The 14,058-nt window shown below is 39.7% G+C and overlaps 1 protein-coding gene across 4 annotated transcripts in view; it reads right to left on the bottom strand.

Annotated features, from left to right (window-relative positions):
• F2KP (fructose-2,6-bisphosphatase) overlaps window positions 1–14,058 on the bottom strand; it is a 420,497-nt gene that overhangs the window by 159,203 nt on the left and 247,236 nt on the right. For all 4 annotated transcript variants that reach the window (XM_089378232.1, XM_089378231.1, XM_089378235.1 and 1 more), the window contains one exon: window positions 1,292–1,339. In XM_089378232.1, the coding sequence (XP_089234358.1) occupies window positions 1,292–1,339 (48 nt within the window). The remainder of the gene's footprint in view (window positions 1–1,291; window positions 1,340–14,058) is intronic.

Raw genomic sequence — 14,058 nt, 5'->3', positions numbered from 1 at the left:
TCTCGGTCAGGCTCATCTAGCCTCCTCTTACCTTCGCATTTCTTGTAGACCCATCATATATTTCATAACTTTTTGAATTTAGCTTGATCTGAGATCTCGTGATGCAGCGAGAACAGCACCCTTCGGTTCAGAACATAGGCACACGTATTAGGAGAGTTAGGGCTCTTCTAGCCCTTCGATGACTTCGATCTCTACGACAATGGCTTCCTCCTTCAAACTGCGGCTAGATTGAACCTCTAACACAATGATATACTCATATAACGTGATACCCTAGACCAGATCAGAATGCCGCATGAGAGAACAGGCTTGATGATGAACTTGGATGAGGGAACAAACTTCCTCATTGACTATGGCCACCTTTCTCTTCGACCCTTTCACTTCGCTTTTCGAATGAGAATGAATGTGCTATGAAGAGGCATCAACGCTGCCTATAAATAGGCTTGCTCCCTCATCTCTAGGCCGACATGATCCTTTGATTAGGCCAACGAGATCCCTTGATTAGGCCGACGTAATAAGTGTTTCCAGAATTCTTTCAAGCGGTTTCTTTGCATCAATTCCATGGGTACATGTTGAAGTATTTCCTTGATGATCTAGAAGGATTTTTGACATACATCAAATACATTTATAAGTGTAACGATACATGATTGTCTTCATTTTACATGACTCATCTAAGGCTCTCAATTGGAGCCAAAACTAGACCAAGAAACTTCTTGAGCATGAAACCCATGTCTCAAGCAAAAATATAAAATTTTTCCTTGATACAAAAATTACATCATTACAATATTTGACATTATGAAGACCGAACCTAGTTACAATATTTTCAACAACCCTTGGCTGCTTCCAAGTCCGATTCCAACTTTTAAACAATGGATGCAACCAGAAAATCTCTAAGAACTTCTAGCATTGTAAACAAATTTCACAAAATCAAAAAAATTGCTTTCATAAAACTATTAAATGAAACCTCAAAATGAAAATTAGGGTGTCATCTACACGAAACACGGGAAGATGACAATCTATTCCATCTCATACAAGTTAATTAAGGGCATCCATTATCGCATAGTTTTGTACAATTTGATTGGAAAACAAAACTGTATTCATCTTTAACATATATCCCATGTTTCTGTAAATTTAAGAATTTACGTCTCAATAATATAGTAGACTCTAGAGGTTGTTGAGAAACATGTTAACGATGCCAATGTAACAAATAAGTGAAAAATAAAAACATGAATAAAGCATCATCAAACAGTATTTCTTGAATGGTAATTGTTCTGCCAAAAGAACTACAAAATACCAAGAAGAAGACTATTCGCCCAGGAAGATATCCACTAATGTTGTTCACCTGCAAGGCAAATACAGCTCATGTTTTAGACTAAGTTTGTAAGAATATAATGCTAAGTAACAGTTAATAAATGTAGTAGTTTTATGTATCCTCAATAGCCTAAATCAAGCATGAGAGATATAAACTAAATTATGATTAAAAGACCATCCTTCATGCAGCTGCATCATTTAAAAAAGCACTGTATTGAATAGAATAGGCTGGAAGAGAAACTGAGAAGAAATATAAAGATGTCATGCTATGATACAAGAACTAATAACTCTAAAATTTCCAGAAAAGAAAAATAACAAAATTTATTTGGCATGATAAAATAATAAAGCTAAAACTTCTAGGAAATGATCTTTCAGCAAACTTTCCCTTGGAAGGCTTGGCATTATTGGTTGTTAAAGTCTTGTTCAGAGATGCTCACACGATTATGCCACTAATGTAAATAAATTAGAAAGGACTTTTGTGTTCTGAATAAAATATATATAAAAATAATATAAATATAAATAATAATGATTAATTAGTGAATATTATAGAAGAGGCATGTCTTTAAAGACGTGACCATTCATGAAAGGGCACCTACCTAGGTATATAAGCGGCCCCTCATTTATAACAATTCCATCATCTCATACCTTATGTACATTTATATATAAATATACTACTTGTCTTATAATGGATATTTACATATTTCAGATCTTCTGAGTATTCTGCTGTGTATATGAACTTTGTTCATAACATTTGGTATCAAAGTTATTTGATCCTCAGGCTGCTCAACCATTGCACAAAGCTAGTCTGATCCCGACCTTTGGCCATCAACTTTGTTGTCGTGTGATTGAAGAGTTTCACTACACAGTGTTTGGAGTTTCTTCGTTCACTGATTTCGTCACTAAGGTCCTCGGCAATTTTCAAAAAATAAAAAAATTAAATAAAAAAAAAAAAAAAGGAAAAATAAAAAAGTCTTTGGCCATTAAAAAAAAAGAGATTAAAACGAAAAAAATAAAAAATAAAAAAGTCAAACATATTAAAAAATAAGGGAGCATATATATATCTATATATATATATATATATATATATATAATAAAAAAAGTAGATACTTAAAACAAAGGAGTATATATATAAAAGTATAGCAAATATAAAATTTTAAAAAATTAAGAAAGAAGAAAGAAATTATTTTAATGTCCACGAGGCTAAAGATAGCCTATGGGACAAATTGCCTCTTCATCTGCTTGATGTATTCGGCCCTTTCTCTGAGAAGCTTCAAAATAAATGCTCCCAACTTCTCGACAAACCCCTCGCTAAATAGATTATCCCAAGAGCTAGCTGCCAGCATACCTGCATAACTTTCCTTGTTGTCTTTGAAGGCCTCATATTCTAAATGAAATGTTTTTCTGTTTCCACTTTTCCGGAAGAACAAAAAATGCATACTCTTCCCCCCCACACTTCCTTTGGTCTTTTCCAGCACCCTGTTTCACAACAGAGTTGATGAGAATTAGTCCTTAACTGAGAAAATAAGAATTTTGGCTCTCCAAGAGATATTGGCCTCTATGTATGCTTTTGGTTGATGACTATGAGTGGGATTAAACACTTCAATATAGTACTTTTTCTTTCTTCCTAGCTCCTTATCCCAAGTACACTTGTGGAACTTTTCCATAACAAAAGCTTTTATCTCTTTGCTCTTTATGGGGCACGCGTTCAAGCAAATACGCCATTTACTAAACCATTTGTTATTTTGTTGCATCCAAGTTTTTTTGCTCTTGCACAATCTATCATTAACGACAACCTTAGGACATCTACCCTCTTCCATTTGCTCAATTTTTTTAAATACCTTATGACTCGCACCAAAGCAATTGCTTCAATAGGAGAAGTCCCTGTTTCACTTAACAAGCTAGCATAAGGAACTACACTTTTAATCTTAAATTTGTTTGTAATCAAACGCTTCTGAATTTTCTCAATTTGTCTCCACTGCATGTCAGATGTACTGCTGGCCCATAGTTCACAACCATAGAGAATCACCAGAATCACTAGAAGCCCAAAAAGAGTTTGAGTGGAAAATATAAAAGAAAAAGGGCAGCGATCGTCTTCGCTGAACCTTCAACACAGCCACCACACGCAACTATTGTCAGGTCAACCACCCCCATCCACAGCTGCCTCAACATTGACGTAGCAGCCAACGTCCCCTGCTCCACTCCCATCAACCTTTCCACACCTACCAACATTCCCTGCTCAACTCCTATCAGTCATTCTGCAGCCACCGCTAAATACAGCCCCTCCACAAGCCATCGATTTACATTGAAACTTCTCTCTGCAATTGTAAGGCCCAAATCAAACGAACTTTAAGAGCCAATCGTGACAACTGTGGCGAGAAGTCACAACGATTGACCAGAATCCACCATCTATATTTAAAAATACACAAACTATATCCGTCTATTTGCATTGAAACAAATAAAGAACTTCTCTTGGCAATTATAAGGAACAAATTAAAAGAACTTTAGAATAAAGTAGAAGGTTACAAGCATATTAAAATAAAATTAAAAGGTATAACGTATACTTTAAAAGGGGCAATCTATATACTTATATTGACGAAAAAAATGTTATTGAAAAAGTACCTTCTATAAGTGATAGAAAAATATAAGATCAAAAAGGGGAGATTGTTCCATTATTCAAGTCGTTATAGCTGGAATAAAACATGCGACTTGGAAAAAAAATAACAATTCATATTAAATTTAGGTTATTATAAGTATAAAGGAGTTATATTTTAAAGAATCAGCGTTGAGTAAAGTAATAAATTCCCAAAAGCTATTATTAAAAGTTAAATAGCTTATTATTAATAATTAAAAAAGGTTCCATAAAAAGATCAAAAGAAGCAAAGAAAAAGTTAAAAAACAGGGTTTCTTTTCAAAATGTCCTTTCTGTTCAGGACAATATTCTAATTGTCAAGAGTTGATTAGAAATCAAGATGTCGTCTATGAAGAATGTCACAAGACTTCTAATTTAGTTGAATATCAAGGTGACATACCAACATAATCAAAAGAAGATGTGAAGTTTTTCGTCTATGAAAACCCCGCTCTAGAAAATCGAATGACTGATCACTGTTGATGTGTTCTCCAACTGACCCTCAAGCCTCCTCTATACTTTTCCTGTTGGTCCTTCAACGGCCGAGATTACATCGTTAATCAACGGCTAAGATTAGATTTGGCTTGATCCATGTCCTTTAGAACCCTCTAACCCAGTTTTATATTAATACCCATTAATATTTTTATTTTCCTAAGTTTAGACATAGGAACTCCATTAAAAATATTAATTATTTTAATATATCCTTAACCGGGTAGAATCTGCCCAAACCATTTCTGGGTCTTGCAGGTCTCATGTGCTTTAGCCTCTCCACCAATTTTCATGGCTAGATCACATCCGATGCTATCCCGAATCAACAGTCTCTTGCAGTGGAAGTGCAGAGTATTCATCAGAAGTCCTAGATTTTGCTGAAGAAGCAAGGTTCTGAGCCGGGAGGGCTGAATAGTAGTCTTCCTCCAGCGAATTGATCCAACAGAAGGGGTGACGCAGTCTTTTGAATACAAGACGTTGGCCACGCAGTGATTGCATAGGGACTTAGCAATATCTGCCAGGGGGAGCTAGATCGCTCATTGGATCCGCTGTGACTTGAGAAACGAGGTAAACCCTCGTATGTATTTGTTGTTGTCGTGATTTCTCTGAAAGGTTATCCAGTGTGATAGGCAACCTGTTGTACTCAGATTATGCTTGCTTAATAATACAAACCCTCTAACTGCTGCACCGGTTTTCCCGCATTGGGTTTTTCTGGGGACATGTTATCCAAAAATAATAGTGTCCCTTGTGTGTTTGTCTCATCTATTGTTTCGGTTTATGATCTGTATGTCAGTCTAGTCTGCAGTAGTGTTTTTCATCACTGTTTATAAATTAAATAACTTGTTGAATGAAATAACAAGTAGGAAATGCTAAACAAATGACTGCAGTAGGATTTCTGTTTGTAAAGATTCAGAAATTTTCACATGGTATCAAAGGATTGCAGATCATAGGATACTGAAGCCATCAGCCGGGAGATCCAACAAATCTGTTGCAAAGAGGCAGTTGTCTCCAATGACAGCGTTGTTCCAGAGCCAGAGAATGTAGAGGAAGGGTGACTCAATGCAAAAAAGGTGACGTAGAGGCTCACGCAGTGCCTACATCAGCGTTCTCAACCAAGAGAGGGTGACGTAGTAGCTGGGAGGAGCCCACGCAGTGATTGCGTTAGCTTTCTGGGCCAGCGCAAAAGCAGAGAGGAGCATATCAGGCTCACACAGAGCCACGTCATCTTTATGAACTAGGAAGGAGTGACGCAGTGGCTAGGAGGAGCTGATCTAGCTCACACAGTGATTGCACAGAGCTTGAGGAGCTCAGATTCTTCAGTTGTTGGGGCAAAGGGAGCAGTGCAGATCAAATCTGAGGTGTTGGTGGGACGTTGTTGCTGCTGGTGCAGAACAGTGTCTGAGGAGACTGAACCAAGGTAGAGGGAGTCACTGCCTTAACAGATTTCTTGCCAAAGAAATCTAGGTCTGGGTTGCTGAGCAGCAGCAAAGGAGGATCAGAGAGGGGTGATTCAACATTATTTGGCGGAAGGATTTCCGTGAAGGAAATCAGGACTTAGAGGGAGTCTAGAGGGAACTTGTTCCTTAGAGGATTTCTAGCACCAAAGAAATCCAAATCCGAGTTTTGTTGGGGCAGCAACGGAAGTGAGAGAAGAGAACCTATGCGACACTCACTTGAGCAGAGATGGCAGTTAATGGATTGAGGGATCAGGATAGATTGGATGGAACATCCAACTTTGTCATTTGGAAGGCCAAGATCCTGGCAGTCTTCACAAGAATCGGATCAAGGATTATGCCTTGAAAGTGGTTGTTGTTCCGGTCGATGTTGATCCTCTCAAGAAATATGAGGAGGCTCAAGCAAAGGCGAAGTGCATGATCTTGGACGGAGTCAAGGATCATGTGATCCCACATATTGTTGAAAAGGACACAACAAGGGAAATGTGGGAGGCCTTGACTACCTTGTACGAGGGAACTTCCGTTCAACGGAAGATGTTGCTTGAGAATCAGCTAAGACAGTACCAGATGCAGAAGGGAGAAGAAATCGATCCCTTCCTTCTCAGATTACAAGGGATTCCAGACCAGCTGACTTTCGTGGGGTCTACACCAGATCTTGAGTTCATGCTCAGGACTGCCCTAAATGCAGTCACTAAAGACTAGGAGACCTTTGTCCAGAGCATCTTGGGTAGGGCTTCTCTCCCCAGTTGGGAAGAGATGTGGGCAGCTCTTCAACAGGAAGAGATCAAACGGTTAACCAAGGCAGGAAGTAGGGGCAAAGGAATCAGAGTCAAGAAGGAGGAAGACAAGAATGCAGCTCTCGCATCAACGGGACAACAAGGGTAGCAGAAGAGGAAAAGAAAGACATAACCAAAGTCAGATGCTTCAGATGTGGGGAACTGGGACATTTCGCCACTCAATGCCCTCGCAAATAGGGCAAGGAAGAGAAGTCTGACTCAAAGGTTGCTCCAACGAAAGCTAACAAGGAGGACAATGATGAGGATTGTGCCATGAGTTCTCATTTACCTCTAGAGAAGAGGTGGGGCAATATTGAGCTGTAGTCGGGACGACTACACAGGGGCAGGATCCTTGAGGTGCCCAAACTCTTGGATCACATACGGCTACGGGAGACCTTAATGATAGTAGCAGAATGGCAGTAGTCAGTTGGTGTGAGGGATGATGGAGCAACAATGGCAGAGCTAGAGTGCTCAAAGTCTGAAGAAGCACATTGGAGTGTTGCAGCAGTGCAGGAGGCACAAAGCAGATACAACAGCAGCGCAGTAGCATCAGAAGGTCAACACAAATTAGTAGCAGAGGTAGCTTCAGCATCACGGGGCATCCAAACTAACCAGTATGTCAACTTTTGGGTGACTTTTAAGTTGCTTAATTCTCAGCAACTAAGTTGTAGGGCAGCAGTTAGCAGTGGCAGTGCTATGGGCAGCATGATGCAGCATAATGAGAGGGAGTTGCAGTACAGATGCAGCAGTGATAGTGGCAGTGTCATGGGCAGCAGTATAGGTTGCAGCAGTGCAATAGATGAGGGGCAGCAGGTCGAGCATTAGCAGCACAGAGGACCAATGTTGTGGATCAGTGTGATACTTCTACAAGGGAAGTGTTGCTAGAGCACATTCCTCGCTAAGAGGGAATGTTGATTTTGGGTAGCATCAGATGTGCTCTAGCTCCGAAATTTTGAGGGGCTAGAACACATGAAATCTCCAAGACGCAGAAATTGTATGGTGAAATTCCACCCGGATTGTATTTTATTATAATAATTAATATTTTGAATGGGGTTCCTCAGTCTAAACTTTGGAAAATAAAAATATTAATGGGTATTAATGAAAATATGGGTGAGAAGCTTCTAAGAGGCGAGGATCAAGCCTAATTTAATCTTAGTCGTCGATTAGAGACTTAATCTTGGCCATTGATTCATCAAGAGGAAAAGTATAAGAGGAGGCTTGAGGGTCAGTTGGAGATACACCAAGTTGATCCGTCAATTCGATTTTTCTGTTTGCTGAGAAAATCGAACAAGTGATCTGAGTTGCAGTGAGAGGGGCAAAAGCAGAGATTTGAATTAGAGAGGGAGTTCCGAGCCAAAGTGTACATATCAGAGAGGCAACGCAGAGGCCTACGCAACCCAGGAGGGGCTCATGCAAAGCTGACATAGGCCAGGAGGGTCTCTTGCAGTGGCAGTGCAGAGTATTCGTCAGAAGTCCGAGATTTTGCTGGAGAAGCAAGGTTCTGAGCCGGGAGGGCTGAACAACAGTCTTCCTCCAGCAAATCGATCCAACAGAAGGGGTGACGCAGTCTTCTGAAGGCAAGACGCTGGCCCACACAATGATTGCGTAGGGACTTCGCAGTATCTGCCGAGAGGAGCTAGATCGCTCATTGGATCAGTTGTGACTTGAGGAACGAGGTAAACCCTCGTATGTATTTCTTGCTGTCGTCATTTCTTTGAAAGGTTAGGATTAGTTGTGACTTGAGGAACGAGGTAAACCCTCGTATGTATTTCTTGTTGTTGTCATTTCTTTGAAAGGTTAGCCGATGTGAGAGGCAACCTATTGTACTCAGACTCTTCTTGTTTAACAATACAAACCCTCTATCTGCTGCACCGGTTTTCCCGCATTGTGTTTTTCCAGGGACGTGTTGTCCAAAAATAATTGTGTCCCTTGTGTGTTTGTCTCATCTATTGTTCAGTTTATGATTTGTATGTCAATGTAGTCCGCAGTAGTGTTTTTCATCACTGTTTATAAATTAAATAACTTGTTGAATTAAATAACAAGTAGGAGATGCTAAACCAGTGACTGCTATAGGATCTCTGTTTGTAAAGATTCAGAAATTTTCACAAGATGAAGTAATTCTTGATTGAAGATCACATCTTTGTTGGTACTATGGCAAGGGTTATAAGGAAGGGTTTCAAAATTCTTAAAGATCTCGATACATCTATCAAAAGGTATCTATCGAAGATCATCTCCAAGCTTGCAAAGGAAATAGTTGATGGAAGTTTATTCTCCGCTTTATCCAGCACATTCAGGCACTAGAATGTATGGGTTATTGACAGTGGTGCCTCCAGACATATGACGGGAGATTGCAGTCAACGTCAAACTATATCTAAGGGAATCTCATCTCACTCTATCGAACTTGGAGACAACAAGTGCTATCTAGTGAAAGGCATTGGGTCTACATCACTGGAACTCAAGTGAGGTGGAAACATTCACCTCAATAACATCTTATATATTCCAGGTTTGAAGAAAAATCTACTTTCTATTTCTTGTCTAGAGGATAAGGGTGATAGAGTTGTTTTTGTTGATGGCAAGGTTTTGGTTTGGGATAAGGGCTCTAGTATTAATGAAGCAAGGGTGATTGGGTTTCGTGAGGGGACATTGTATAAACTCTATACATCTCTAGCTCAAGCCTCGATTCACTTAGAAGCGATTCCTACCGAACTATGGTATAGAAGGTATGGGCACCTTCATTATAATATTTTTACATCTATGAGTCAAATGGTCAATGGCATCCCTGAAATAAAGGATGATCATGAAGGAACTTGTAAGGGATGTGCTCTAGGCAAGAATGTGAAGAAACCATTTGCAAGTAGTGAAACCAAATCTAAAGAAATTTTGGATCTCATACACTCAGATGTATGTGGACCTATGGCAGTTAAGTCTCTTAGTAGGCATCAATATTATGTAACTTTCATTGATGATTACTCAAGAAAGACTTGGCTATACCTTCTCAAGAACAAGGATGAGGTATTCAATAGGCTTCAGGAGTTCAAAAATTACGTGGAAAATCTAACCGAGAGAAAGATCAAAATTATAAAGTCAAATAATGGTGGACAATACACCTCCAAAGAATTAATAGTTATTTGTAAGGAAGCAGGAATCAAGAGGGAGCGGTGTGGCAAAAATGAAGAATCGTACTATTGAAGAATGTGTCAAAGCTATGATGCACGATCAGGATATTCCTCAATTCCTATGGGGTGAGGCATGTATGACAGTTGTTTACTTGCAAAACCGAAGTCCTCACGAGATCCTCAACAACATGAATCTGGAAGAAGCACTTATAGGAAAGAAGCCAAGTGTAGATCATCTTCGTATAATTGGGCGTCCTATTTATATTCATGTACCCAAGGATAAAAGGAAGATGTTAGATCCTACCAGTCTAAGCAGCATCTTTGTTGGGTATAGTGCTTCATCTAAAGCATACAAAATCTATATTAAGGAGGATCGTCGAATTGAGGTAAGAAAAGATGTCATCTTTGATGAAAACATAGCTTACAAGAAATCAAAGGATGTTCCAGTTGACTCTAATGAAGAAGAAGTTCCTATCTTTGAGGATATCTCTAGGGACAATGATGGTCAAGAACCGAGACCTACTCAAGAAGATGTTGAAGGTCCTTGTGAGCCTATACAACAAGTAATTGTTCCAGAAAATCAGAAGAGGCTTGTTTGGTTGAAAACTACTCTTCAAGAGGCAAAAGGACATACAGCATCAAGGAAATCCAGGGAAAGTAAGAGATCGAAGAGGTATTCTAGATATGCTGCATACATGACAAGGTTGATTGAGGTAGAACCTTCCTCCTATGAGGATGCAGCTAAGCATCAAGAATGGAGGAATGCAATGCAAGAAGAATACCAGTCCATAATGAAGAACGATGTATGGGAGATTGTCCCTAGGCCAAGTGACAAATCGATAGTCACTTCAAAATGGATTTATAAGATAAAGCACACTGCAGATGGGAGCATAGACAAATACAAAGCAAGGTTTGTAGCAAGGGATTCTCACAGAAAGAAGGGATTGATTATGAGGAAACCTTTGCTCCCATAGCTAGGTATACAACAATAAGATCGCTTGTTTCATTGGTTACTTCTATGGATTGGAACATTCATCAAATGGATGTCAAAGCAACTTTCCTGAATGGGACCATTGATAAGGAGGTCTACATTGAGCAGCCTCAAGGATTTGAAGCAAATCAAAGGGAAACTCATTTCTGTAGGTTAAAGAAGGCTCTATATGGCTTAAAGCAAGCACCGAGAGCGTTGTATGCAAGAATGGATGCATACCTATTGAGACTTGGTTTTACCAAGAGTACTCCAAATCCTAACTTATATATCAGGGTAGTCTAGGATAAGCCAGTTATCATACTCTTGTATGTGAATGATCTACTAGTTACAGGTGTAGAGCATCGGATTCAAGAATGCAAGAAGCAATTAGCAGCAGAATTCGATATGAAGGATCTTGGGATTATGCACTATTATTTGGGACTAGAAGTATGGAAAAAGCCAGGAGAGATATATCTTGGTCAAGGTAAGTATGTGATCAAGATGCTTCAAAAATATGGCATGATGGATTGCAAGCCCATGATGACTCCTATGATTTCAAATTTGAAAAGGTTGAGGAGTTTAGAATCTAGTCCGGTAGATCCGACTTGCTACAGACAATTGATTGGGTCCTTGATGTATTTGGTGAATACCAGGCTAGACATTTGAAACAAATGTCCTCAGACAGTTTAAGATAGAGCCAAAACATGATCATTGGATTTCAGTGTGGGACTATACATCACTGCCTCAGCTATACTGGAAATTAAATCCAACTTACAAGATATACAAATTCAAATAGGGGTGGCAGTGAGATAGATGGAAGAAACACAACAAGAGGATGTTTCATCCTTGCATCTTCCATAGTTTCATGGATAAGCAAAAAGCAAGAAAAACCAGACATGGTGTTTATTCATGGAACAAAATGCTCAGTAGACAAGAACAAAGAACTACACAGCAAATGGCTCTACAATTACGAGTTCCTTGAAGTCAAAGCAATCAACACAGCAGGGGGAATTCTTACCCTATGGAATCCGCAAAAATTTGAGATCAAAGATGCAGAAGCTACTAGAAATCACCTTTCAATGGTAATACAACCTTTGGGAGATAAAGAGTGCTACTTGATCACAAACGTATATCGTCCTCAAATGCTAGAAGAAAAACTAAAGCTCCTTACCTCTGTGGAGGAGCTAAGAGAGAGACACTTTATTATCCCCTGGATTATGGGAGGGGACTTCAATATGATCAAATCCCTCTCTGAGAAAAAAGGGGGAAGCAAAATGTTAGGACACGACTCATTGGCATTCCAGAACTTCATAGACAACATGAGACTGGTGAGTATGGAAACAACAAATGGCACCTTCACTTGGAACAACAGGAGAGGGGGAACTGCCCAAGTTGCCTCGATATTAGACAGATTCATAATCTCGAAGGATCTCCTTCTTTCCGGTCACTCTATGACATCGTGGATCCTTCCTTTTGGAGGCTCGGACCACTGGCCGGTCCAGTTGGAAGCTTCTTTTATTGGAACCCCGAGAAACAGACCTTTCAGGTTCGAAAATGCATGGCTCACTCACCCCAACTTCATTTCTAATATTAGAAATTGGTGGGTGGAAGACATGCCCACCCAGGGCACAAAAATGTTCCTCCTGCATCAGAGACTCAAACATATCAAACAAAGGCTCAAAGAATGGAACAGAAATGAGTTTGGCAACATTTTTGAAGCCAAAAGAGAGGTAGAAAGAAAATTACAAGAAGCTAATCAAATTCTCATCATGGAAGGATTCACAGAGGAAAGGAAAGGACAGGCGGACTTTCTGCAGCAAGAATGGGGCCACAAATGCTAGCAAGAAGAAATCTTCTGGATGCAGAAATCTAGAATAAAATGGATAAAGGAAGGGAAGAGAAATACTAGATTCTTTCACAAATCCACCATGAAACACAAGGCTCATAACAGGATCACTAAACTCTTAGATCCGCAAGGGAAAGAGTTAAATACTCACAAGGAAATGGAATCGGTTCTGGTGCAACATTTCCAAAGCATAGCTGAGGAAAACATTGTAGACAGATCTCAATTCATCAAAAGCTTCACAAAGAACATTCCAAAATTGGTGACCAGGGAAGACAACCATAATCTCAACAGGCCAGTAACGGAAGAAGAGGTCAATGAAGTCATCAAAGAGATGCACAATGGGAAAGCTCCAGGCCCGGATGGATTCAATGTAGACTTCTTCAAAACATGCTGGGAAATTGTCAAATTTGACATTCTAGATGTGGTGGAGGACTCGAGAAAATCCAGAACAGTTCTTAGAGTGATTAATGAATCTTTCATAGCATTAATCCCTAAACAGGAAAAATCCATGACACCTGAAAGATTTAGACCCATAGCTTTATGCAATGTGGTGTATAAAATCATTTCCAAAGTTATTGCTAACAGACTCAAACCTCTACTTCCATCGCTTGTGTCAGAGGAGCAAACCAGATATGTGGAAGGCAGACAAATTCTCAACAATATCATCCAAGCTCACGAAGTGGTGCACTCCCTCAAGACCAAAAAGCAAGCAGGGATGATAATATAGCTAGACATAGCAAAAGCTTATGACAAGCTAAGCTGGCCTTACATAAAGGAAATTCTTAAAGCTTATGGCTTTGACTACAACTGGATAAAGTGGGTTATGGCCCTAGTTACCACGGCAAGTTGCTCTATCCTTCTCAATGGCTCTCCATCAAGAACCTTCAGGCCTTCAAGGGGCCTTAGGCAGGGTGATCCTCTTTCCCCATTCCTCTTCATTCTCATGATGGAAGGATTGGGCAGAATGATAAACTCAGCCAAGGAAGAAGGAAGAATCAAGGGGCTAAAACTCACTCAGAATGGGGACACTTTGACTCATCAACAATTTGTGGATGATACTATGCTGCAAGGCACACCCACAGTCAAGGAAGCCAAAGCCTTCAAACAAATCCTGCATGACTTTGCCATGGCCGCCGGCACGGAGGTAAGCCTCACAAAATCAAAAGTTTTCTTTTTCAATACAGATATTTCCATCCAAAGACATCTCTCCAGAATTCTGGGATTTCAAAGAGAGAATCTTCCATCTAAATATCTGGGAATGCCTCTCACTGACAAACCTCTGAAGAAGGAAGTATGGGAGTCAATTACGAATAAACTGAAGGACAAAGTCAATAACTGGACTAGCAGATCTTTGAATTTAGCAGGAAGATTAATTCTAACAAAGGTTGTTCTTCAAACCATTCCAGTTTATATGTTTTCAGCCCTTCCTGCCCCAAAAGGAGTTTTACAGCAAATCAGGAATATTCAAAGAAA

Source organism: Pinus tabuliformis, chromosome J (assembly GCF_031772625.1).
Source record: "Pinus tabuliformis cultivar Carrire ecotype Pingquan chromosome J, CPIR1, whole genome shotgun sequence".
In the NCBI taxonomy this organism is placed as follows: domain Eukaryota; kingdom Viridiplantae; phylum Streptophyta; class Pinopsida; order Pinales; family Pinaceae; genus Pinus; species Pinus tabuliformis.
Note: the sequence above shows the minus strand (reverse complement) of the source record. Positions and strands in the feature narration are given on the sequence as shown.